We start from the raw sequence: 27,722 nt of genomic DNA on the forward strand, positions 1-27,722 counted from the left end.
TACTTCAGAATATTGAAAATAAGAGCATTTGACAGAAAGGCTGGAATGGTTTTTCCAAAGACTCACACATTTTGGGGCTCAAAATTCAATGTTCTAAGCTTCTCTATCACAAAGAGATCAAGAACAAAAGCACGGCTGGGGATCCTGGCCAGGCTGAGTGGTACCTTGAGCCGGTCCCTGTGTCCTGAGGGTCCCTGGGCCCCATTTCCCACCCATAACCCAAGTCTGCTCAGCTACGGTCTGCCCTAGTGCTCCGTGAACAGCCACAGGCCCCACTTCTGCACAGGATGGGCCTTCAGAGAGATGAGAGCATCTCCCGCACAGCGCAACCTGGTGAAGGCCTGAAATGGGAACGCCCTAACTAAGGCTCTCCTTCCGCTCCCTCGCTGTTTCTTTAACATTACTTCCTCAGCAAGTAGAAAACTAGGCTATCGGGAGGCTTAGGCAGACACACACTCAAACAGCTCTCTTGGAATAAAGCAAATCTGCCTCCACACACTTGTTTGTTGTTGTTCCGGCTTCTCCAAGTTTTAAAGGATAAAGCCCTCAAACTTGCAGGCTCAAATCAATTCCCAATGCGGGAAACGTTCTCCAAGTATGGCTACCAAAACCATACCAGAATAAGGTGAGAAGCGGCAGCTAGAGTCAGGCAGACTTCTGAAGCATCATTTTTCAAAGGCAGGCTGTGCCCTGTCATCCTGAGCCGTAGGCCTTGCCGGGGGCCTGTGGAGCCCCAGAGGGCAGGACAGGGGCTCTCACACCATGGCCCCGGGAAGTACCTGGGAGCTTACCAACCCACAACTCCTAAAGTAACAAGCAACCAGTTCTGGTCTGTGGTTTGAAAAAGTTAAATGGAAAGCTATAGCTTTTCTTGCCACAATCACTCATTAGGCATACAACCCTATATTACCAGTATAACATGAAAATAAATTAACCCTTAAGCACTACACCTAACTCTAAAAGGAAAATGCCTTTCAAAACAGGTATGCTCAAATAAGGTGTTCCGAGAGTTGCACAAGGACAGTCTTGGAATGAGCCAGTGCCCCGGAGAGCCAGCGTTTGAACACAACAGCACAGTTCCAACCTTTCTCTGTGGTACTTATGTGGATTAGTTACAATTATGACATCACTACTTTCAAAGGAACCATTAAAACTATTATTAAAAACATTCGTCACAAACAGAAATGCCCTGCAAATCATATTATTGCACACAGGGTTATCAGAAGCTATGCACATCAAGACCTTGAGGCCCCTAGAAGACCCAAAATAGAGACCCTAAGGCCATGCCTGTGGCTGCTCCTGCCAGCATGCCCAGTACCAGGTCACTGTCATTGTCTCGATACCGCTCTCGAATGATGACTTGGTTAGCAGGCTGCTGTCCATAAAGTCCTAAAAAAGAAGGAAAGTAGCAGATCTCTAAGCAGCAGTTTGTGAAGTTTAACATCACATGAAATGCCAGTTCTCCTTTCACAAAAGGGATCTGCTGTCTCCTGTCACACTGGCACCCCAGCCCTCCTCCACAGCAGGCACATCGTGTGGCCCACATCCCTGAAACCGCACTGGGAGGAAACCAAGATCCTCAGCTCACTAAGGGCCAAGGTCCCTAATCTGCAAAGAGCAGAACCGTAAAGAAGCTTTCAGACTCCAGCCTTTGATTTCTACTTCAGCCCTCCACACCATGCTTACTGGGTGGCAGACAAATTGGGAACATGGAAGAGACACAGTGCCCAACAAAAGCCCAAAAAGGAAATGCTCACTTAAAGCAAATTAGCTTCTTAGTATGCATGCAAACCAATTTTTAAATTAAACCTTAAATCTGCACATATAACTTGATGTTTTTTTTTTTTTGAGATGGAGTCTTGCTCTGTGCCCAGGCTGGAATGCAGTGGCATGATCTCAGCTAACTGCAACCTCCACTTCCCGGGTTCAAGCTATTCTCCCACCTCAGCTTCCTGAGTAACTGGGACTACAGGTGCCTGCCACCATGCCCAGCCAATTTTTGTATTTTTAGTAAAGACAGAGTTTCACCATGTTGGCCAGGATGGTCTCAAACTCCTGATCTCAAGTGAGCCACCCACCTCGGCCTCCCCAAGTGCTGAGATTACAGGCGTGAGCCACAGTGCCCGGTCTACTCTTCTTCTTTTTTGTTTTGTTTTTTGAGACAGAGTCTCACTCTGTCGCCCAGGCTAGAGCACAGTGGCTCGATCTCGGGCCACTGCAAGCTCCGCCTCCCAGGTTTACGCCATTCTCCTGCCTCAGCCTCCTGAGTAGCTGGGACTACAGGCGCCCGCCACCACGCCCGGCTAATGTTTTGTATTTTTAGTAGAGACGCGGTTTCACCGTGTTAGCCAGGATGGTTTCCATCTCCTGACCTCATAATCCACCTGCCTCGGCCTCCCAAAGAGCTGAGATTACAGGCGTGAGCCACCGCGCCCGGCCCAGCCTACTCTTTTTTACTACATGTCTTTATGGAGAAAAAATATTTATGTTAAGAGGTGAAAACTTCAAAAAAACAAACCACAGACAAATTTAATATTTAATTTGCAAGACTAAAATTTACAACTGGAAATGTACTGTTTGCTCTCTTCCATGCTTCACAGCTACAATGCCTAGTAGCTAAGTAGCTTTCAAACTGCTCAGGTATTAATAGGGTTAGCTTTTCTCCTTGATCTTCTATTCCTTTAATGGTTCAAAGGCTGGCTGGCCAGGCTTGATGGCTGGCACCTGTAATACCAGCACTCTGGGAGGCTGAGGTGGGTGGATCACTTGAGGCCAGAAGTTTTAGACCAGCCTGGCCAACATAGTGAAACCCTGTCTCTTCAAAATTTACCAAAAAAAAAAAAAAAAAAAAAAAAAAAAAAAAATTTAGCCAGGGGTAGTGGCACATGCCTGTAATCCCACGCTGAGGCATGAGAATTGCTCGAACCTGGGAGGCGGGGGCTGTAGTGAGCTGAGATCCTGCCACTGCAATCCAGGGTCTGGGCAACAGAGTGAGACTCTGTCCCCCCCCCCCCCAAAAAAAAAAGAAAAAGAAAAGAAAAAAACAAACTACTCACTAGTGATGTGCACATGTGGATGAAGAGCAGAAGTGAAACCCTCAGTGGTAACAAAGGTGAACATTTCCAACCACTTGCAGCACTACATACACTGAAATGCTCTTACTCAACTGAGTGCGCTCTTATCCCTATTCTGCAGATGGGCAAACCAAGGCACACAATGGTTAAGGACACTAAGGCCACACAAACCCAGGCATTCTGGCTACAGTATGCATTTATACCCACTAATGCCTCAAATCCAACAGAGGATGATGAATGACAAAAATCAAAAGGCACAGAGTAGTACAATGAAACCATTGTAAATCTAAGGGCTGATCTCGTACAGGTAACAGTATTGGAAGCAAGTGATTATTTTTGCAATGTTTAAATTTCAAAACTAGGGAATTATGGCATTTACTTTCACAGCCCTGACATTTTAAAACATTCAGTAATGTTAACTCCAACTAGCCAAATGTAACACGATGGAACCTGTGAGCTGACCTAATGAAAAGCTCTCCTGGAAAATCTGCATTCTCCTGCCCTTGCAGGTCATGCTGAGGTCCGCTGGCTGCAGGACCAGGCCACTCTCCTGTGGCTCCTGCTCAGCTCTGCTCCTGCCCTGAACTCAGTCCTTGCCAGAATCAGCTGTGGATGCTTCCGGGTCACACTATTTTAATTGCCTAGTTTAACTAATACTACATAAATGGTCAAAATGTGAATGAGAAAAAGGCAGACACAGTTTCTATGGCAACTAAGATACTACAGGAAAACTAAATAAAGGAAGGTACTTTTACAAATTATCATCAAATCAGGGAATGGAGAAAACTATAAAAGATGGAAGGATGGGAGCACTATAGTCTCAAAATCTAGAAGTCTGCTCTTGGACTTACCCCTGGAAACTGCAGTGCAATGACGTGTCATGAGGATGGTCTCTACAAGACAGAAATAGAAGACTCCAACCAAAGGAGCCAACTCAAAGCAAACACCCTAACCCCACATGATGAGAGAGCCGAACAAGCACCCACTAGTGGGTGAAATCACAGCACAATGTTTACAGAACGTCTACAGTACTCTGTACTTTCTTAATTGGCTGACCAACCACTGGTCCCAATCACTCAACAGAAAGCCTTAACCAGCTCTGTGCGTGATTAGGAGGGTTCTTGTGGACTAGCTCTAGGCTCTGAGACCCTGGCAGACAGGATGGCATGGAGATGGCAAAGCACCCATCTGGTTGTCAGCACAAGCTGCTGTGTATCAACCACAAACCCAGCTGACCCTTCCACAGCAAGCAGGTCTGGGGGCTGCCTGGTCACCACCCTGAGGCAGGCTGCATAATGCCCACTGATCCAGCCCCTTACGTGGCAAGCATTCCGAGTACTGCCTGTGAGAGTGCTACTTCTACTCTACTGACGAGAGCTAAGGGCAAGGATGGACTCATTTCCAGAAGTGCCCTAAACAACCATGTCCGCAGTATCTGTGCTCTCTGTACAGTAAGAAAACAGCGGAAACTGCCCTAAGAAGCTGAGAAAGAGGCTGGCTCTCATGTGGCAAGGCTAAGGCTTAAAACTCACCACCCCATGGGATTCCAACAGAAAAATGTGCAAAAGGAAAATGATTCATAAAAGGGGATATAAAGTAAAGCAACTCGATGATTCCACTTCAGACCTACTGAAGCTATCAAAACTTTCAGAGCACAACAAGCAATCTTTATGGGATTACAGATAAACCACAGCATCAGTAACTGCTAGTGATATTATCAGTTGGTAAATCATTCTGGGATCAACTTGGTAAAATGCTATCCAGATTTAATGTAATATTAAGAGTTGAAATGATTACAAATCTGGGATGTCCCTTAAACTAATCCAGAGGTAGAGAAAGGAGGCTGAGGTAGAGATAAAAGATTAGACATGATGTGGTAACTACTGAAGCCAGTGATGGACACATGATAGTTCATGATACCATCATCCCTATTTTTTATGTTTGAAAGCATTTATATTTTTAAATCATATCCAAAAGAACCCTCAAAAATGTCTATGCCTTCTGACATATTAATAGAGATGCTTCTCAACTTACAATGGGGTTACCTCCCAATAAACTCATCATAAGTTGAAACATCATAGTCAAAATGCATTTAATATGCCTAACCTACTGAACATCATACCTTAACACAGCCCACCTTCAACTGCTCAGAGCACTAACATCAGTCTGTAGCTGGGAAAATCAGCTAACACAAAGTCTACTACAATCAAGTGTCGAAGATCTCATGTAACTGAATGAGTACTACACTGAGAGTGAAAAACAGAATGGGGGTAGGAGTACCTGAAGTATGGTTTCTACTAAATGTACATTGTTTTTGCACCATCGTAAAGTCAAAAAATCATTAAGTCAAACCATCCTGAGTTAGGGCCTGTCTGCATATACAGATATATTCTAGTTGGGGGAGAAAAAAAAAAAGAACTATATTCTAGGCCTGGCAGGGTGGCTCACACCTGTAATACCAGCACTTTGGGAGGCCAAGGCGGATGGATCACCTGAGGTCATGAGTTTGAGACCAGACTGGTCAACATGGTGAAACCATCTCTACTAAAAATACAAAATTAGCCGGGTATGGTGGCACATGCCTGTGATTCCAGCTACTTGAGGGGCTGAGGCAGGAGAATCACTTGAACCCAGGAGGCAGAGGTTGTAGTGAGCCGAGATCATGCCATTGCACTGCAGTCTGGGCAACAAGAATGAAACTCCATCTCAAAAAAAAAAAAAAAAAGAAATATATTCTAATGCATATTCAATAGGAACAAAAAGGAAAATGACTAAAGATGTTCAAAGAAGTATCTACAATAACAAAAAAAGAAAAAAAAAAAAGAGAGAGAGAGGAAAAAAACAGCCAATACTGGAAGGTTTAGTAACACATCACCCAATATGATAATAGGCAATTACTAAAAATACTTATGAGTATTACGTAGGACTTGGGATTCAATACATATAATTTAAAAACAAGACTAGAAACACATATGCATGATTATAAGGAGAAAATATTTTATATGGAGGAAGTACAGGAGGTCCTCAAATAATAGTTTCATTTAACGTAGTTTCATTATAACATTAATAAGAAGAAAAGAACCGATTCCCCTCGGGGCACCGCCTGTGCAGAGCGTGAAGGTTCTTTCCACGTTTGCGTGGGTTTTCTTGGGATACGTCAGTTCCTTCCCATCCCAAAGATGTGTCTCTGAGGTGAATCAGCGTGTCTAAACTGTCCCAGTCGGAGTGAGGGGGTGTGGGTGAGTGTGCCCTGCAATGAGATAGGATCCTATCCATGGTGCATTCCCATCTTGAGCCCTGAGCTGCTGGGAAAGGGTCCAGCCACCCATGGCCATGAACTGAAATAACTGGGTAAATAATTATCTTACTTGTCTTTATTAATCTTACATGTATGTATAGCTCACATTAATTTCAATGGTTAATATTAGAAGTGGTGATGTTTTTGTGACCAGAAATAAGCCACAGAAACTTAACTCTTGTTTATACCAATTAATCTGCGGTAAAATCAGTTTCATTACATGTTGTTTCATTGAAACTCAGAGTTTCCAAGAATCTACTGTTGATGTTAAGTGAGGACTTACTGTAATTCAAACAAAAGTATGTGTGCTAGACTCACAAGACAATGCACAAATATTTAATCTGTCATAATTCTTTATTATTTTAATGGTTTTTCAACTTGACATGAGAAAGAGTCAAGCAAAGCAGGATCCTCCCAAGTCCCTGCTAGTTGAGTGACTGTGCCTCAGATTCCCAGAAGAGAGCATTGTGGAATTTCTCTATTTCTACTCCAGACTCCAGAACCCATTTTAAGTGCTAAATGCATCCAAAGCCAAAGCAACCACCAACAACTACAAGGACACCATCTGAGATTGTAACCAGAAGTCTCCTTGACTTCTCTGGGCACCACGATCAGTGGCCCACCCTTCTGGTACCAGCTCATCTCCCTCTGCCTCTGCACTGAGACACCATGCTAGTTTTGCTCACAGCCCGGGATTCCTCCTCCTCCTGCAAACCCCCACATTCCTGTCTCTCCTGAGCTCAGCCTCTGGCTCCAGCCCACCCACCTGTGCATCCTGTACTATGGTGCTGTGCCCACTGTGCCTGGCCAGCCTCACTTCACAGGGGCCATCGGCCACAGTTCTGCTCTCCCCACCCTCACTACAGCCCCAGCCGTGGCCAGCATTGTCCCACACCTCCACCCTGCCAACCACCTTGCCCAGGAGACCCAGACATGATACCCCTACACCAGCTACTCACACCTGCCATGTGTTTCATGTAAGGTGAAGAACAGAAAGAACAGACTCCAAGCCCAGAATAAATACAAGCCCTTTCCAGGCCTCTACTCCACTGTGAAACAGAACATCACCTCAGTAGTGATAACTTTCCAAGGAATTCACCAGAAGAACAGCTGAAAGGTCCCTCTCATCCCTTAAAATGGGCCTCTTACTCTGGCTGCTTCTCAATGTAAGTGAATCCCAATAAGTACGAAATTCTCTGAGAACTAATCCAGACACAATTAGCAAAGTTCTAAAAATCAAGCCTACTCTAGCTTTGCAGAGCAGTATGAAACTACCAAAGGCTTTTTTAAAGCACAGTAACACAGTGATTTGTGGTCTACAACCAGAAAATACAGCTCACTTAACCTTAAACTGAAAAATAAAAATGTTTACAGGTCTCTCTGGTCTACTCAGCAAATGGACAGAAATGAGGAATGAAAGGCTGGCTTGAGTTACCTGCATATGGGTACTGATAGGGCACGGCATACGCCTGCCCATTCGCAGCATAGACGACTTGAGTTCCTGGCGGGTACGCACCACTATATGGCCCATAGCCGTACGCCTGCTGCAAAGAAACAGGCCCATTAGAAATACAATTGTGAAACTTCTAGTAATGTATTAAAATTGTGGTCTCCAGTTTGCAATCAATAAAGTTTAACAGTCAATTAAAAAGACAAAACAAAACATGAAACAGTGTGGTTATGCCCCCTGTTTTAAAATTACTAAAAAACAAACAAAAGCTACAATTGGAGCCCACTTTCAGGCTACAGAATGAAGAAGGCAGAAAAACACAACAAAAGAAGAGAACTGGACTTGCATGAGATTTGGATTTCAATTCAGTTGTGCTGTTAACCTGACCTTCAGTAAGTCACCTACCTAGGCCTTCCTTTGCCCATCTGTAAAATGATACGGTTGGACCAGGTGATAAGGAGATTCACCAAAACCACTATCCTCCAGGCGAAGCCAGCCTGGAAGCAGACCCCTCTGTGGCCCAAGTTCAGCAATTCCAGGCACAATATGGAAGATGAGGGTGTCCTGAGGTACCTGGGCAGGTGACTGATGGTTTTCGGGCTGCACACACCTATGAAAAGACATGGCTAGAAATGGGCAGCAGACCCACCTCAACCGGCAGTGAATGACCACTATGTGCTGAGAAATACTGAAATCAAGACCGGCCTTCCTGGCATACTCACAGGCGAGAGGAGATCAGACATACTTGCACAATCACTGTCATTCTGTGACAAGTGCTCTGATACAGGGAGAACAGAGGTGTAGCCAGGCAAATGTGTGTGTAGATCTAAACCTGTTATCTTACAAAAGCAGAAGACAAGACTCCCACTTCTCGAAGACGGAGTAGACATTCTTTCCTGTATTCCTCCTGCTAAGTACAACTACAATCTCTGGACATTATATACAAAGCAAACACAAGAAGACTGAAGAGTGAGGAGAAGACAGACGGGCAAGGAACTTTAGCACCTGAGGGAGGACCTGGGTTTCCTTTTTGCTTCACACATCCCACACTGGGTAATGGGGAAGGTGGCAAGCTGGAAGCGCCAATCAGTGCAGACCAAAAAGACCCTGAGAAGAGCTGCTCGCTTTAACAAAGAATCTAAGAAAGAAAGGAGCAACCTAGCAAGACAGAACATTTTTAGACAATAACCTCTCTACTCCAGAGAACCACCACAGAAAAACCTTCAGCCTCACACCAGCAAAGGCCAAGTGTGAAGAGCCTGAATTTCCATGCTCAGCAGGCACTGCCGGGTCCTCAGAACACCGTCGAGTAAGACTGAGTAGGGGGCTGGGAATTTCTTCCCTTCCAGATGGAAACAAAACACCCCCATCCCACTGGGTGGTGTCCACGGAGACCGTGTGGGGAGCCAGAACCCCACTCCCACCCAGCAGAAAATACGGTGCCCTCCCTATTCCACTGAGACCAAGCTGAGAGTGAGTCTTTCAGGACGTCTCAGTGGCAACCATGGTATCAGCGGAGGCTCTGGGGGAAGCAGTAAGAGCCTTTCCTCTTCTCAGACAGGGTGATTTCAGTGGACATCTAGTGAGAACCTAAACTGACAACTCCCTCCACAGCGACAAGAAACCTGGACCATGGGTGTCAACTGAGGCTCAAGGCGAGCCTGGACTTCCACCTCTACCTGGCAGCAATAAAGCAGCCCCTGAGAAGCAGGTCTGCTAAAACATGAGATTTAAATAAGATTCAGTCTTACAGTACTTAAAATGTACAGCTTTTGATCAAAAGCCATTCATCACACCAAGAACCAGGAAGATCTCAACTAAATGAGAAAAGACAACAAAAAACACAAACACAAAGATGGCAAAGATGTTGGAATTATCCGGAAAGATTTTTAAAGCAGCTATCATAAAAACTTTTCAACAAGCAATTATGAACATACTTGAAATAAATAAAAAATATAAAGTATCTATCATAAAACAGAAAAATCTCAGTAAAAAGTATACAGATATATACATTCAATTTTTTATATATCAAGATATAAAGAATAACCAAATAAAAATTTCAGAACTAATACAATAACCAATTTAAATAGTTCAACGAATGAGCCCAACAACATAATGGAGATGACAAAAGGAAGGAATCCATAAACATGAATATAAAGTGTAGAAATTACCCAATCAGAACACAACAGAGGACAAATAGATTGAAGTAAAAAAAAAAAAAAAAGAGCATCTCTGGGACACATCAGACTAACAGGGATGTCATCAGAGTGCCAGAGGGAGTAGAAGGAGGCTGAGGTTGGAAAAGCACTCAAGAATAATGGTTTAAGGCCAGGCACGGTGGCTCACGCCTGTAATCCCAGCACTTTGGGAGGCCAAGACGGGCGGATCACAAGGTCAGGAGATCCAGACCATCCTGGCTAACACGGTGAAACCCCGTCTCTACTAAAATACAAAAAAAATTAGCCGGGCGAGGTGGCGGGCACCTGTAGTCCCAGCTACTTTGGAGGCTGAGGCAGGAGAATGGCGTAAACCCGGGAGGCGGAGCTTGCAGTGAGCCGAGATCGTGCCACTGCACTCCAGCCTGGGCCACAGAGCGAGACTCCGTCTCAAAAAAAAAATAAAAAAAAAAAAAGGAATAATGGTTTAAAATTTCCCCAATTTAGCAAAAACCCAAGCCCATATATTCAAGAAGCTGAATGAATACCAAGCAGGATAATCCCAAAGAAATCCATACAAATACACATTACAGTCAAACTTTTGAAAACCAAAGTCCACAGAGCAAGCAGAAGGAAGGAAATAAAAGAGTACAATCAATGAAATTGAGAAACAGAAAAAGTGAATAAAACAAAAAGCTATTTCTTTGAAGCTATTTATAAAATTAATAAAACCTTTACTAAACTGTCAAAAAGAGCAAAGACAAATGACCAGTATCAGGAAAGAATGAACTGGAGGATTTTTACTATAGACTCTGCAGACATCACAAGGATAATAAGAAAACACTATAAAGAACTCTACACACATAAATCAGACAACTTATAAGAAAAGGAACAATTCCACAAACACTACAAACTATCAAAACCTACTCCATGCAAACTAGAGAATCTGAGTAGACCAGTCACTATTAAGAAAGCTGCATCTGCAGTAGGCCTGGAGGGAAAGGTCATATGAGGATACAGGGAGGAGAAGGCCATGTGCAAGCTCAGAAGGGGCCTCGGGAGAACCAACACTGCCAGCACCTTGATCTTGGGCCTTCAGCCTCCAGAACTGTGACAAATAGACGTGTGTTGGTTAAGCCAAACAAAGGAAAAAGAGGCTGGGTGCGGTAGCTCACGCCTGTAATCCCAGCACTTTGGGAGGCTGAGGCAGGTGGATCATGAGGTCAGGAGATCGAGACCATCCTGGCTAACATGGTGAAACCCCGTCTCTACTAAAAAATACAAAAAATTCACCAGGCGTGGTGGTGGCACCTGTAGTCCCAGCTACTCAGGAGGCTGAGGCAGGAGGATGGTGTGAACCCAGGAGGTGGAGCTTGCAGTGAGCCAAGATCGCACCACTGCACTCCAGCGTGGGTGACAGAGTGAGACTCCGTTTCAAAAAAAAAAAAAAAGGAAAAAGAAAACAGATGTCGTCATTTAAAATCTCCCAAGAAAGAAACCTCTAGAACCTGATAGTTTCACTGGAGATTTCTACCAAATTTTAAAGAAGAATTAACTACAATTCTACACAATTTCTCCCAGAAAAGAAAAGAGCAGAAAACACTTTCCGATTTATTCTATAAGGTCAGTATTGCCTTGATAAAATAAGACAAAGCACAAAGACAGAAAACTATAGACCAATATCCTTCATAAATATAGATGCAAAAATCCTTAACAAATATTAGCAAATTGAATTCAGCAATAAATAAAAAGAATCATACACCATGACCAAGTAGGTTTTATTCCAGGGAATGCAAGGTTGGTTCAGTATGTGAAAGCCAAACATTATAATCCACCATATTAGCAGGCTAAAAAGAAAAACAAAACCTCACAATCATATTAATTACTGTAGAAAAAGTATTTAACAAAATCACTTTGGGAGGCTGAAGCAGGAGAATCACTTGAGGCCAGGAGTTCAAGACCACCCTGGGCAACAGAGCAAGACCCTGTCTCTACCAAAAAAAAATTTTTTTTTGCAGCCGTGGTGGCTCAGGAGGCTGAGGCAGGATGATTGCCTCAGCCCAGGAAATTCCAGGCTGAAGTGAGTTAATGATAGTACCATTGCACTCCATCCTGGGCAAGAGAGTGAGTCTTCATCTCTGGGTGGGGAGGGAGGGGAGGGGAGGGGAGGGGAGGAAGGCAGGAAGGAAGGCAGGAAGGCAGGAAGGAAGGCAGGCAAGTGACACCCCGTCACGATAAACACTCCTGGAAACTAGAAAAAGGGAATTCCTAAACCTGATGAAGAATAAATATAAAAAACCTCCAGCTAACAGCATACTTAATGAATGCATTAAATACTAAATAAATGCATATGTAAAAACTAAATTCAACACTAATTAAATACTGAATTAAACAGTACATTAATACTAAATGAATGCATACTTAAAACTGAATACACTGGCCGGACGCGGTGGCTCACACCTATAATCCCAAAACTTTGGGAGGCAGAGGTGGGTGGATCATGAGGTCAGGAGATCGAGACCACCCTGGCTAACATGGTGAAATCCCATCTCTACTAAAAATGCAAAAAAAAAAAAAAAAAAAAAAAAAAAAAAAATTTAGCTGGGCATGGTGGCAGGTGCCTGTAGTCCCAGCTACTCGGGAGGCTGAGGCAGGAGAATAGCGTGAACCCGGGAGGTGGAGCTTGCAGTAAGCCAAGATCATGCCACTGCACTCCAGCCTGGGTGACAGAGTGAGACTCTGTTTCAAAAAAAAAGAAAGAAAGAAAGAAAAACATTGAATACATCCCCCCTAAAATCAGGAACAAGGCAAGGATGTCTTCTCTCACTACTGCTATTCAACATAATATCTGAAGGTCTAACCAAGGCAGTAAGGCAAGGTAAGGAAACAGAAGGCATACAAGTTACAAAGAAAACTGTTCCTATTTGTAGATGACATGATTGCCTATGTAGTATACCCCAAAGAATCTACAGAAAAAGGAACTAGAGTAAGTGAGCTTAGAAAGTTTACAAGTGCCAGCCAGGCGCCGTGGCTCACGCCTGTAATCCCAGCACTTTGAGAGGCAGAGGCAGGTGGATCACCTGTGGTCAGGAGTACGAGAGCAGCCTGGCCATCATGGTGAAACCCCACCTCTACTAAAAAGACAAAAAATTAGCCCGGCATGGTGGCAAGCGCCTGTAATCCCAGCTACTCGGGTGGCTGACGCAGGAGAACCGCTTATACCTGGGAGGCAGAGGTTGCAGTGAGCCGAGATAGTGCCACTGCACTCCAGCCTGGGCAAGAAGAGCAAAACTCCATCTCAAAGAAAAAAAAAAAAAAAGCAGCACGTTCCACACAACAGACTTACATACAAACCAGCTCAGTCAGCACCCCAAGCACCCCAACAAGAGGACATCCCAAAGTATTTGACATGATTTTTGTAAGGATTATTTTCCCCAAAATATAGCATTTTTTTCTGACTATAAGGAGAAGTCGAGTAATTCATTCCATATAAACTACAGATCATCAAAATCTCATTACCCAAAGCAACTATCATTAACATGATGCATTTTTAGATCTTAAAAACTTGTTACACATTAATACAGCACATTACAATGTGCTGAACTATATAAAATAGTTGCTTTATTTCATGAAAACAAAAGTTGGTAAGAAATCATCTGTTTTAAGAAGAAAAGGTTTAGAGTACATTTCTCATTTCATTCAAAAAACAAAGCAGGACAGTAGCAGAGACCCCAAGCTTCCCTCACCTGAAGGCTCAGGGTTCTCCCTACCTCAGGGGCCGGTGCAGCATAGGCCGTGTATGGTGGAGGCGAGGAAACCACGGATGTCTCATCAGTCATGACGGCAGAGCCCACATACGCCTGCGGGAGAGAGGAGAGGGTGAGGGCAGGACAGCTTCCCAGCACCTGTGTGCTCAATGATGCTGTGCATTGTCCCTTTTATTTAGCAAATTAAAAATTTTAAAAGACAAACAGATATATAGCTCTCTGCAAAATAGGAAAAACTTTCCCGGTCCAGTGGGTGCCCCCAGCCCTACTCTGGTATCCTCTAAATGCAGGAGCGAAGTGCTCCTCACTCAACCCCTAACAGGATTACAGCTCTCACAGCCAGGAAGGTACTCAGAGGCCCCACTGTTACCCAATGCCTTTTAAAAGATGTTACTTCAGGCCAGGTGCAATGGCTCACATCTGTAATCCCAACACTTTGGGAGGCTGGGCGAGAGGATCGCTAGAGCCCAGGAGTTCCAAGGCCAGCCTAGGCAACAGAGGGAGAGCCCATCTCTACAAACAACAAGAAATTAACTGGGCATGGTGCTTATGGCCCCAGCTACTCAAGGGGCTAAATCTCAAGGATCACTTGAGCCCGGGAGCTCCAGACTGCAGTGAGCCAAGATCAAGTCACTGCACTCCAGCCCAGGCAACAGGGCGAGACTCTGTCTCCAAAGAAATAAAGATGTTACAGCACTCTCAACAGTCCTTTATTCACAAATAAAAACCCTACAATCTAAAATGTATCAGAGATTATGTCCTATACACAGTCTGTTTTTTACCTTAAAAAACAAAATTCTTCATTAAATTACTCCCCAATGTAATTTAAAGAAAAACATGTTAGCGCTTCAAAAAAAAAAAAAAAAAAAAAAAAAAAAAATGTGGCCAGGTGCAATGGCTCACGCCTGTAATCCCACGATTTTGGGAGGCCGAGGTGGGCAGATCACGAGGTCAGGAGTTCAAGACCAGCCTGACCAACATGGTGAAACCCCATCTCTACTCAAAATACAAAAACTAGCTGGGCGTGGTGGCATGCTCCTGTAATCCCAGCTATTTAGGAGACTGAGAAAGGAGAACTGCTTGAACCTGGGAAGCAAAGGTTGCAGTGAGCCAAGATCGCTCCACTGCACTCCAGCCTGGGCCACAGAGCAAGACTGTCTCAAAAAAAAAAAAAAAAAAAAAAAAAAAAAAAAAAAAAAAAAAAAAAAAAATCCCACAAAGAATCATTTGTGGAGCTTGCCCTTAACTGTATGGATCGTTAATACTAATTTTACCCCAAAAAAAGGATTTTCGGCCAGGCGCGGTGGTTCAAGCCTGTAATCCCAGCACTTTGGGAGGCCGAGACGGGCGGATCACGAGGTCAGGAGATCGAGACCGTCCTGGCTAACACGGTGAAACCCCGTCTCTACTAAAAATACAAAAAAAAACCTAGCCGGGCGAGGTGGCGGGCGCCTGTAGTCCCAGCTACTCCGGAGGCTGAGGCAGGAGAATGGCGTAAACCCGGGAGGCGGAGCTTGCAGTGAGCTGAGATCCGGCCACTGCAGTCCAGCCTGGGCTACAGAGCAAGACTCCGTCTCAAAAAAAAAAAAAAGGATTTTCATGAAGAAAAGGTAACCGCAGCTGTAGATCAAGCTTAGAATGAAGTTGTGTTGTGCTGACAAAAGAAGAGAACACTGACGCTTGGATATTAAGCCTTTTACTTTCTTCTCCCACATGCACACATTCTTCTGTAAGCTTGATCCACCTTTTCTTTTCTTACAAAGATAAAGGAAGGGAAAATCCCATCTAAAGAATGAAAACTCTGACCAGAGTAATACTCCCTTGATCCCTGACAGATAAAGATGGCATTACAAGGCTCTTACAAATGAGGTTCACTGTCTCAGTGACCTCCTAAGGCCAGAAACAGGACGAGAGACAAGTACAAGTCACAAAAATGTTTGTTTCACAAGGCTGAGCTCCCATGCATGAAAAGGATCCTGAAGTTCTTTCTCTTAGCCTTTACTGCAAACCACAGCAGAATTCAAAGTGTTGAAGAACTTTGAGAAATACAAACGTTTCTAGAAAGCAACACTGGAACAAGCATGCTTGTGTGAGGAGGGTGCTTCCTGCCAAAAACATTTGGCAAACCCAGCTTGCTCACTGTTGGTGAAAGGTGCCTGCCCAGTGCTACCTGCCCATTCACGGCTGGATGGCCAAGAAGCCCATTTTCCCCATTCTCCAATTGTTACATAAGACCATGTGAAAACATTACTGGTGGCCAGGTGTGGTGGCTCATGCCTGTAATCCCAACACTTTGGGAGGTGAAAGTGGGAGGATCACTTGAGCCCAGGAGTTTGATACCAGCATGGGTAACATAGTGAGACCTCATCTCCACAAAAACATTTTTCTAAATAAGCTAGGCACGGCAGCATGGGCCTATAGTCCCAGCTACTGGGAAGGGGAGGCTGAGGTGGGAGGACCATTTCAGCCCAGAGGTAGAAGCTGCAGTGAGCTGAGATAGCACCACTGCACTCAAGCCTGGGTGAAAGAGTGATACCTTGTCAAAAAAAAAAAAAAAAAAATGATAGGTGATTGCCATTAGCAACTTACTGTGTTTGTCCTAGAATCCTGGAGTGTAAATTTCCAGGCCCTGGAGAAAAGAAAAAGGGTACTTTATTTAAGGCAATCCAGTATTTCAGTGATTCTCAAACCAGAGTTGGCATCAGAATTCCTGAAAAGATCTGTTTAAAGAACAGGTCTTCAGGCCTTGCCCCAAACCACTTGAGACATGCACTAGGAATATATATTTTTAAAAATTACATCCATAATAGATACATAATATTTAAAACATAATCTATACTATATTTTTTACTTTACTTTTTAATAAATGTGAAATGCACTTCCACTTGCTTTGTCAGTTCATGGCATACACACAGATCTTCCTTTTTAACAGCTATGTAATATTCCATGATACAAGTAAATTTAGATTATTAGCAATTTTCAACATTAAAAAGAATGCTGGAGACCAGATGTAGTGCCTCATGCCTGTAATCCCAGCACTTTGGGAGGCCAAGGCAGGGAGATCACTTGAGCCCAGGAGTTCAAAACCAGCCTGGGCAACATAGTGAAATCCTAGCTCTACAAAAAATACAAACATTAACTGGGCATGGTGGCACATGCTTGTAGTCCCAGCTACTTGGGAGGCTGAGGTGGGAGAATGGCTTGCACCTGGGAGGTCGAGGCTATAGTGAGCCAAGATCACACCAGTGGACTCCAGCCCGGATGACAGAGACAGGCTCTATCTCAAGAAAAAAAAAAAAGAAGAAGAAAAGAATGCTATTAACATCCCTATTACGCTTGCACTCTTATGTAGATATTTCCATAGGGCAAATTCCAAAGACTGAAAATGCCACATCAAAGGATATAAACATAATTTATTTCAGCATGTATTGCCAAATGGCCCTGCGAACCTATTCTAACAATCTCTATACCTACCTACTTTCCACTATATTGTCAAAGAAACTAGATATCTGAATCTTAAGTATCACAAGAGCTTTCTTAATTGATACACAAAAAGTGGTCTCTCACCTGGGCACGGTGGCTCACACCCGTAATCCCAGCACTTTGGGAGGTTGAGGTAGGTGATCACCTGAGGTCAGGAGTTCGAGACCAGCCTGGTCAACATGGTAAAACCAAGCTTCTACTAAAACCACAAAATTAGCCAGGCGTGGTGGCACGTGCCTGTAATTCCAGCTACTCCAGAGACTGAGGCAGGAGAATTGCTTGAACACAGGAGGCAGAGGTTGCAATGAGTGGAGATTATGCCATTGCACTCTAGTCTGGGCGACAAGAGCAAAACTCCATCTCAAAAAACAAAAAAAGCGTTCTCTTGAGCACTCCCTCACTCCTTTACCTCTTACTTTTTTTACTGACCCTATCCCTCTTATCTTCATCAATTCCTTTTATGTTTTATTCTCATTTTACTATCTCCCTGAGTTGAAAGATGCATTCATTTATATTCAAGTGTTCTTGCTTTTTTTTTTTTTTTTTTTGAGATGGAGTCTCGCTCTGTCACCCAGGCTGGAGTGCAGTGGCGCGATCTTGGCTCACCGCAATCTCTGCCTCCCAGGTTCAAGCAATTCTCCTGCCTCAGCCTCCCGAGCAGCTGGGATTACAGGTGCCCACCGCCACACCCAGCTAATTTTTGTATTTTTAGTAGAGACAAGGTTTCACCATGTTGGTCAGGCTGGTCTCGAGCTCCTGACCTCAGGTGATCCATCCATCTTGGCCTCCCAAAGTGCTGGGATTACAAGCGTGAGCCACCGCGCTCAGCCAAGTGTTCTGGCTTTCTACGAAATGCAGTTAAGTTGCAAAATTCCCCAACTGATTTTGTATGCAGCATTCCATTGTCATTCACTTTGCTAAAGGGTATCATACTGGATTATTCATGTATCTTACATAGATTTTGTTGTCATTTCAGGTGGAAGAGTCTAGTGTGGCCTTTGGTCTGCAAATTCTGTTCGATTATTTCAGAACATTTCTCTTGCCCTGAATTTCTAATTACCTCTTTTGGGTTCTGTACTTTATGAACATCAATAATCTTTCTGAACTTTTTTTAGTCCAACGTATCTCTGATCTTTTCATCTTTTTCCCCTCACTGAGAGTATCTCCAGTCTTTCCCTCCATGCCAGTGATTCACTTTTCATTTGGGGTTGTATGCAAGGGAAGACCACTTTCCTCAGATGATAATGTGAATGGCACCCTCTTGACAGCGACAGACACAAAAGAGGAGAAAAGAAACGTAAATCTCTGCTCTCACACAGCATATATTCTAATGAAAGCAGATGATGAACAAGATAAACAGCTGGTAGCTGGTGAGTGTGTATGGGGACAGGGAGATGTAATTTTAAATATGGTGGCCAGGAAAGCATTCCTGAAGACGCTGCTTCTGTTCCTTGGGTTTTATTTCCCTCCACTCTAGGAGCTTTTCCTGAGGCTTACATTTTCCTTTTCTTATTTTTCCTTCATGGTATATCTGCATAGTTGCCAAGCCACTTCCTTACATCCTGCTCATGTTTAACATGGGAAGTGATATCTAAAACTTGTTTGCTCTCATAAACTATGAGTTATTTCTCCTTGACACTCTTCCTACCTAATCTGGTATCAACTAGTAGTTCCACCCTGTTCCACCTCAGTCCAGCCCAGCAACAGTTTGATGGCTAGGTGTCACCCTCACAATCAACATTCTGTAATATGAGGGCAGAGGGCTAGAAGAGAAGGAAATCTCTTCTGAGAATGAGTAAGTCTTTTCTGAAAAATCTGGGTCCTACACTCTCTTCTGAGCATATTCCTTTGAATGTCCCATGCTAGTGCTCACTTCACCAGCCAGAAAATTACCCAACTCCTGTGAGCTTCAGTGCCTTTCAGTGCCCTGCAATGATGAGTCCTGGGAGAATCATCCAGCCTCAGCTGACGCCCCAAGGACATCACATTCTCAAGAACTTTTTTCCTTAGCTTCTCCAAAAAGTAACTTACACTTAATCAGCATCACTCCAGACTACAGGGTAATACCGAAAATTTGCAAGATTTAATTAACTTATCTAGTTACTGCTTCCGGGATTCAGGTAGGATTAAAAAACATATCAGTAGAATCATCTATTTCTTTCTTTAGCTGTTTGTAGTTTGTGCTTGAGACCAAACTTCTTTATCTGGTCACACCATTGAAATGTTTTCCCCTGAGGGAAGATGATCTAATCCACTTCATCGTCTTTCTCAAAGGTCTCTATTATGGGTTGAATTGCATCCTTATGAAAAAGATATGCATAAATCCTAATCCCCAGTACCCTGGAATGGGACCTTATTTGGAAACAGGATATTTGCATATGGAATCAAATTAAGATAAGGTCACAGTGAATGAAGGTGAGTCCTTAGTCCATTATGATTGGTGTCCTTTATAAGAAAAGAGAATTCTGGACACAGACACAGCAGAAGGCGGCCATGTGACAACAGAGGCAGAGACCGGAGTGATGTGGCTGCCAGCCAAGGAACACCAAGGACTACCAGAAACCACTAGAAGCCAGGAAGAGGCAAGAAAGGATCCTACCTAGCATCTCAGAGGGAACAAGGACCTGCTGACACACTGATTCCAGACTTGCAGCCTCCGGAACTGTGAGGCAAGGAATTTCTGCCATTTCCGTCACTCAGTGTTCAGCAATTTGTGACAGGAGCCCTAGGAACTGAGTTTCCTCACTCTTTACGTTCTTGCTTTTCTGGTCATTTTATTTCAACTATGCCTATTACCCACTGTGAATTTAATAATGAAAGAGAGCATGATGACCCCATCAAAAAGTGGGCAAAGGCTATGAACAGACACTTCTCAAAGGAAGACATTTATGCAGCCAACAGACACATGAAAAAATGCTCATCATCACTGGTCATCAGAGAACCGCAAATCAAATCCACAATGAGATACCATCTCACACCAGTTAGAATGACGATCATTAAAAAGTCAGGAAACAACAGGTGCTGGAGAGGATGTGGAGAAATAGGAACACTTTTACACTGTTGGTGGGACTGTAAACTAGTTCAACCATTGTGCAAGACAATATGGCGATTCCTCAAGGATCTAGAACTAGAAATGCCATTTGGCCCAGCCATCCCATTACTGGGCACATACCCAGAGGATTATAAATCATGCTGCTAGAAAGATACATACACACGTATGTTTACTGGGGCACTATCCACAATAGCAAAGACTTGGAACCAACCCAAATGTCCATCAGCGATAAACTGGATTAAGAAAACGTGGCACATATACACCATGGAATACTATGCAGCCATAAAAAAAGGATTAGTTCATGTTCTTTGTAGGGACATGAATGAAGCTGGAAACCATCATTCTGAGCAAACTATCGCAAGGACAGAAAACCAAACACCACATGTTCTCACTCATAGGTGGGAATTGAACAGTGAGAACAGGTGGGAATTGACAGAGCAGGGAACATCACACACTGGGGCCTGTCTTGGGGTGGGGAGAGGGGGGAGGGATTGCATTAGGACATACACCTAATGTAAATGACTAGTTAATGGGTGCAGCACACCAACATGGCACATGTATACATATGTAACAAACCTGCACGTTGTGCACATGTACCCTAAAACTTAAAGTATAATAATAAAAGAAAAGAAAAAAGAATAAAAAAAAGAGAGAGCATGACGAGACTGCTATTCCTTTCTGCCATTTTCTCCACAATTCGATAGGCCCAGGCAGTCTCAGAGAGGCAGAAACCAGAATTGGAAAAGCGACTCTTGCATTTCTCTCACACATCCACTGAGTCCCTTATTCTGACGCCTGAAAGAGAACTCCACGCCCATTCTTTTCATTTTTTGGTAATCAGAAGTTAAAATAGAAAATACTTTTTAAATTAAACACGTAAGAAAGCAAAACTTACAAGCAATCGTCTGTGCTTTCTGCACAAAGACTAATTGTTTCCCCATCTCGACAAACAATCTGGAGCATGCAGTCTTTTGACTTTCCATCTGGAGGCTGAATATCTATGAAAAATAATCAGAAGAAAAAGAACTTTTTTCAGGATTTCTTCTTACATTTTCTAAGAACTACCAGCTCAGAGAAGCAAAGGACTAGACAAAAAATCAAGCGCTACATCTATGAAAGAACCCCCTGCCTTTCCAATAATGCAGAAAGAAAGAACATAGCTAGGCTGACTGACAGGACCAGCCGCCAAGATGACGTCTACAAAATGTATTCGGCTCACTGCAACCTCTGACTCCCGGGTTCAAGCAATTCTCTGCCTCGGCCTCCCAAGTAGCTGAGATTACAGGCACCTGCCACCACACCTGACTAATTTTTTTGTATTTTTAGTAGAGATGGGATTTCACCATCTTGGCCAGGCTGCTCTTGAACTCCTGACCTCGTGATCCACCCACCTCAGCCTCCCAGTGCTGGGATTACAGGCATGAGCCACTACACCCGGCCAACATCCCAGATTTTAAGCAATTGATTGCAGTCACCATCAAACAGAAGCCAGTTTCTGAGTACAAAATCAACAGTCTAGGGTGGCCTGTGCTTCTTGAGGTTCCCAGCGCTCTGGTTCCCTCTGCATGAGAAGAAGAGACGTGGACTGTGAGTTTAACTCAGGTGAGAAAATTGATTTGCCCCGACCATGTGGTTCACAATCTAAGTGCCTGGGGCGCCACTGTGGCCGCCCCTCTGAGATGGAGCGCTTCTTCAATCTGTTAATGAAAGCAGAACGGGGAAGGAAGAGGACGCAGTTCCCACCGAGACAGAGGAAGAGCAGAAGACAGAAGTTGGCCAAGACAGGCCAGCTCACCCCGACATTCCTGCCCCGTGCGGATGTTGATACAGTCCACTGGCATGTGGACCTTATCCTCGATATTCTGCCGAGTCTGGTCATCATAATAGATTAGGTGACCATCCGACCACAGATCAAACCAGTTCTTCTTCCAGCGCTTCAAAATAGTACCTGGAAAAAAATAGTAAGGTTGGGTTTTTTTAAGAGATAGAGTCTTATTATTTCACCCAAGTTGGAATGCAGTGGCTATTCACAAACATGATCACAGCTCACTGCAGCCTTGAACCCCTGGGCTCAAGCAATCCTCCCACTTCAGCCTCCCATTTAGCTGCAACTGCAGGCACATGCCGCCATGCCCAGCTGAAAGGTTGGCTTTGAGCCAAAAGAGCAAGGACACAGTCACAGCAGAAACAAAAAGAACTCTTCCCCTGGCCCCTTAATGACACCTGTATAGAATTACCCAAAGCAGTCCCTCAGAATGAAAGCGAAAGCCGAGCCCAGGGCCCGCCCACTGGTGCGTTAGCAGGCTGCATGCAGCACACACTGGCAACAGAGAATGCTGCCAACCAACTTAGAAGTCCCAACACTTTCAAATTAAGGTTTTTTTTTTTTTTCTTAAAAAAAAAGCTTACTTTTCAGCAAATGAAACATATCTAACATTTAATTCCTCATACAGAAGACATTCATACAGCCAACAGACACATGAAAAAATGCTCATCATCACTGGCCATCAGAGAAATGCAAATCAAAACCACAATGAGATACCATCTCACACCAGTTAGAATGGCGATCATTCAAAAGTCAGGAAACAACAGGTGCTGGAGAGGATGTGGAGAAATAGGAACACTTTTACACTGTTGGTGGGAGTGTAAACTAGTTCAACCAATATGGAAAACAGTATGGCGATTCCTCAAGGATCTAGAACTAGATGTACCATATGACCCAGCCATCCCATTACTGGGTATATACCCAAAGGATTATAAATTATGCTGCTATAAAGACACATGCACACGTATGTTTATTGCAGCACTATTCACAATAGCAAAGACTTGGAATCAACCCAAATGTCCATCAGTGACAGATTGGATTAAGAAAATGTGGCACATATACACCATGGAATACTATGCAGCCATAAAAAAGGATGAGTTTGTGTCCTTTGTAGGGACATGGATGCAGCTGGAAACCATCATTCTCAGCAAACTATCACAAGAACAGAAAACCAAACACCGCATGTTCTCACTCATAGGCGGGAACTGAACAATGAGATCACTTGGACTCGGGAAGGGGAACATCACACACCGGGGCCTATCATGGGGAGGGGGGAGGGGGGAGGGATTGCATTGGGAGTTATACCTGATGTAAATGACGAGTTGATGGGTGCAGCACACCAACATGGCACAAGTATACATATGTAGCAAACCTGCACGTTGTGCACATGTACCCTACAACTTGAAGTTTAATAATAATAAATAAATTAAAAAATAATAATAATAATAATAATTCCTCATACAGTACTAAACTTTAAACCTTTCAAACTTTTCAAGTTTCTAAATTTCCAAATATTGTCTACATTTGCTAGATCAGAAAATGCTGGACTGTAAAGTCTCTATATGCAAATAAAAATAATACCTACCTCTTTTGAAGAAACACATTTCGGCCAGGCACGGTGGCTCACGCATGTAATCCCAGCACTTTGGGAGACCAAGGCGGATGGATCATTTGAGGCCAGGAGTTCGAGACTAGCCTGGACAAGACGGTGAAATCCCATCTCTACTAAAACCACAAAAAATTAGCTGGGCATGGTGGCGGGCGCCTGTAATCCCAGCTACTAGGGAGGCTGAGGCAGGAGAATCGCTTGAACCCAGGAGGTGGAGGTTGCAGTGAACCGAGATCACACCACTGCCCTCCAACGTGGGGGACAGAGCAAGACTCTGTCTCAAAAAAAAAAAAACACACATTTTTTTTCTTGTCCTTAAGAGCTTTCACAGATACTCTCTCCTACCATTTCCCACAGGAAGCCTACAGTGTGGAAGGCACCCCTGATGCATACACTGGATAAATGAGCACAGCAGGATATAGACCAGGCCCTGCCTGGCCTCTCATGCTGTGCACATCCTACTACCTCACATATTTCTGTCAGCTTGAGCAAATTCAACCTTTCATTTGTGATCTTGGACCAGGTATTTAACTTTATAAAACAGTAATTTCCTTGACTGCATGAAGGGAAAACCCCTGCAGTGGACTTAAAGGCCAGTTCTAGCTCCGGTCATCTCTGTACCTTCCTCACATCCACTCACTGCCCACTACACCTTCTGTTCCTGTACACCTCACCCCATTCTTGGCCAACACACACAATCCCATTTTATGTACTTCCCTTTATGTTGTCGTGCCTGCAACTGGTGTCAACCAGATACGTAGCATCCAGCTTTCCTGCCAGTATCAGGCACTCTCCTCACCAGGAGGGGTGTCCACTGCACTTGCCCAACTGACCACTAAGTGATACCCAAGCATCCATTTGATTGGCTGCCTGAGCTGTGCAGAAACTGCCAAACACGCTGGGCGCAATGGCTCATATCTGTAATCCCAGCACTTTGGGAGGTTGAGGTGGAAGGATCGCTTGAGCCCAGGAGTTTGAGACCAGCCTGGGCTACATAGCAAGACCCCATCTCTACAAAGAGCAAAATAGGCAGACATGCTAACACAGGCCAGCAGTCCCAGCTACTTGAGATTCTGAGGCAGGACGACCAGTTGAACCTGGTTGATCAAGGCTGCAGTGAGCAGTTATCACTCCACTGCACTCCAGCCTAGGCGGCGGGGCAAGACCCTGTCTTAAAAATAAAAAGAAAAGCCGGACACGGTGGCTCATGCCTGTAATCCCAGCACTTTGGGAGGTCAAGGCGGGCAGACCATGAGGTCAGGAGTTCAAGACCAGCCTGGTCAACATGGTGAAACGCCGTCTCTACTAAAGATACAAAAATTAGCCGGGCCTGGTGGTGCACACCTATAATCCCAGCTACTCAGGAGGCTGAGGCAGGAAAATCACTTGAAACTGGAGGCAGAAGTTGCAGTGAGCTGAGATTATGCCATTGCACTCCAGCCTGAGCGACAAAGACTCTGCCTCAAACAAACAAACAAACAATCAAACAAAAATCCCTACTAAATAGAGCCACAGAAACACAGAGACAGGTGGAACCACTGGGTCAGGGAGTTCTGCCCAAGTATCTCACCTGCCATCAAAGCCCTGGCTGCAGACTCCCAAATCAGGCTGTCCTCCAGAGGCCAGGACCGGGGCCCAGCACTGTATGTAGCAATGGCAGGAAAAGAAGTCCTAAGGACGGCTTTGCCTACATGTGACCACATCACATGTGGGTCTCTGCTACTCTACAACCCCATGAATGTAATACATCTCACCTCGTTTTACTGGCATTGATACTTCTACTTTCAGGAAAGAAGGAAAATTAACCCACACGTATGGGGATGGGGTTATGTATAGATAAGTCTTCTGAATACACATTTCTGAAACACCCGTGGACCAGAATACTGGAAAAGTCTATGTGACTTATTTAAATTACATCCATTTTATGTACGTCCCCATGCTAGGCACTGATGGGGAGCACAACATTGTCCAAAGGCTCATTGATCAGTATGTTGACAAAGCACTTACATCGAGTTGTGGCAGAGAAGGGAAAGCTTACCCTCAAACAAGGGTGTGGCAGAGCCTGGCGAGAAACACCAAAGGACATCTGAAGGGCCAGCAAAGGAGGGCACACCCTCAAGGTCTGAGCAAGGGTCCCCATGTCCCCTGACTATGGGGAGGCTGGGACCACAAAACCCAAGACTAGGAAACTTGGGGCTCCAGGACTTCCTTCGTGAAGCTGACACTACAACACCTCTGTCTATTCTAAGACTACAGGACTATCACAGACAAAGGGGCACACGGTTCAGCTCCAGGTTGGGACCGTGGAACTCGTCACAGACACACAGGCTGAAGGCCGGTCTCCGGGTGCATATAGAGTCAGTGTTGAAATCACACAGTTCTGACTTTGAATGTAGGTTTGTCACCCATAGTTTACACTTAGACAAATTACCTAACCTCACTGAACCTCGATTTCTTCAACTGGAAATAATACCACTTACCTATCATACAGCTGTTGTGAGAATTAAGAATATATACATAAAATCTTTTTAACAGGAACACAAATGATTCATAAACAATAGTTTTTATAAACCATCTCAGGTATGCCATCAATTCTCACTGGTAGACTTGACTTTAGCTGATTTCTGAAAGTACCCCTCATAGATAAACTCACGTCTCTGAACAATCAATGGTATGTGATACAGCTCAGTTTTTGACTAGAATCATAAATGACATAGTAGTCACTTTTCCCTTAGCTTCACTCTTTCTAGTATAACAGAATATCCTGCTTGCTCTTTTTTTTTTTAATAAATAAGACTGGTTCTTCCCACTTTAAAACACAGTATGAATCCCACCTGGAGTGACAGCCTCACAGATAAGCAGACAGTGTATGAAAGATAGGTTTGTGGAGATAAACCTAGGAAAGTGGATCTCAATCCCATAAAAAAAGAACTGAGTCTCTTCTCTAGTCCTTTTGGAGACACAAAAGTTTTGGTTTTAGATAAACTCATTGCCTCAGGTCAACTCTTCAGCCACATAATTACCAAGACACCAATATCTGAGAATCTGAGTCACTGCTCAATCCCCAGAGGAGAGAGGCAGAGAGACCAGCACCTCTGTGCCAGATTTCGGCTGGGTTGTTAGATCCAGGCAGTTCCAGATTCATCATTAACAATAAAGCACGTGGCTGGGCACGGTGGCTCACACTTATAATCCCAACACTTTGGGAGCCGAGGCAGGCAGATCACCTGAGATCGGGAGTTTGAGACCAGCCTGGCCATCACGGAGAAACCCCTTCTCTACTAAAAATACAAAATTAGCCGGGTATGGTGGCACATGCCTGTGATCCTAGCTACTCGGGAGGCTGAGGCAGGAGAATCGCTTGAACCCAAGAGGCGGAGGCTATGGTGAGCCGAGATCGCACCATTGCACTCCACAACGAGAGTGAAACTCTGTCTCAAAAAAATAAATAAAGTAAAATAAAATAAATAAAGCACGCTAGTGAGGAGAGCGAAAGCAGCAGGGACTGCTATTGTTTCCTGGTTCCTATCAACTCAGCAACCAAGGAGGAGCTTCGTGGTGTGCAAGACAGTTCACAGAGATCTAGGAATGTCCAAGGGAAAACTCAAGGCCACGGCACTCATAAAACTTGGTATTTGTTTTTAAATATGATCAGCTGTAAGCAAACAGCAATAGAGATTGCCCTTCGGTAATGCCGATCGCAGGCCGCACATCCTGTACTCACTCTGTCGCAGCAACCAGCCACTCTTCACAAACGCCATCTCTTCACCTACAGAACAAGAACAGGCAGGTTCAAAAACATACCCAGAAAGAGAATAACCTGTCTGGCCGAGTCTCTATCCTTACCCCCTTCAGCATCAGCTGAGGAAGAGCCAAGGCCATTTTAGCTCAGTGCCCCCCGGGCATTTAACAAACACCTCCGCAGTGGGGTTCATGTGCCCTGCACTCTGTACCCCCTCCCCTCCTCCCACACTAGCCTTCAGCCTCATCACCCAACCCACCTGCGTC

General features: G+C 44.3%; 1 protein-coding gene across 3 annotated transcripts; it reads right to left on the reverse strand.

Annotated features, from left to right (window-relative positions):
- LOC140712379 (pleckstrin homology domain-containing family B member 2-like) lies at positions 1–27,512 on the reverse strand. 3 transcript variants are annotated; one of them, XM_073018907.1, is made up of 7 exons: positions 27,439–27,512; positions 22,076–22,228; positions 21,176–21,278; positions 16,335–16,374; positions 13,749–13,838; positions 7,808–7,916; positions 1–1,389 (listed from the first exon to the last, which is right to left on the reverse strand). In XM_073018907.1, exons 1-7 carry the CDS (start codon positions 27,473–27,475, stop codon positions 1,253–1,255), a joined length of 669 nt encoding a protein of 222 aa, XP_072875008.1. In that variant the 5' UTR covers positions 27,476–27,512; the 3' UTR covers positions 1–1,252. The 3 variants fall into 3 exon arrangements, with proteins under 3 accessions (XP_072875008.1, XP_072875009.1, XP_072875010.1); XM_073018908.1 differs by lacking the exon at positions 7,808–7,916 and having other exon boundaries at positions 2–1,389; XM_073018909.1 differs by lacking the exons at positions 13,749–13,838; positions 16,335–16,374 and having other exon boundaries at positions 2–1,389.
- Positions 27,513–27,722: the final 210 nt, after the last annotated feature.

The sequence above is a fragment of the Chlorocebus sabaeus genome, chromosome 9 (assembly GCF_047675955.1).
Source record: "Chlorocebus sabaeus isolate Y175 chromosome 9, mChlSab1.0.hap1, whole genome shotgun sequence".
Taxonomy (NCBI): domain Eukaryota; kingdom Metazoa; phylum Chordata; class Mammalia; order Primates; family Cercopithecidae; genus Chlorocebus; species Chlorocebus sabaeus.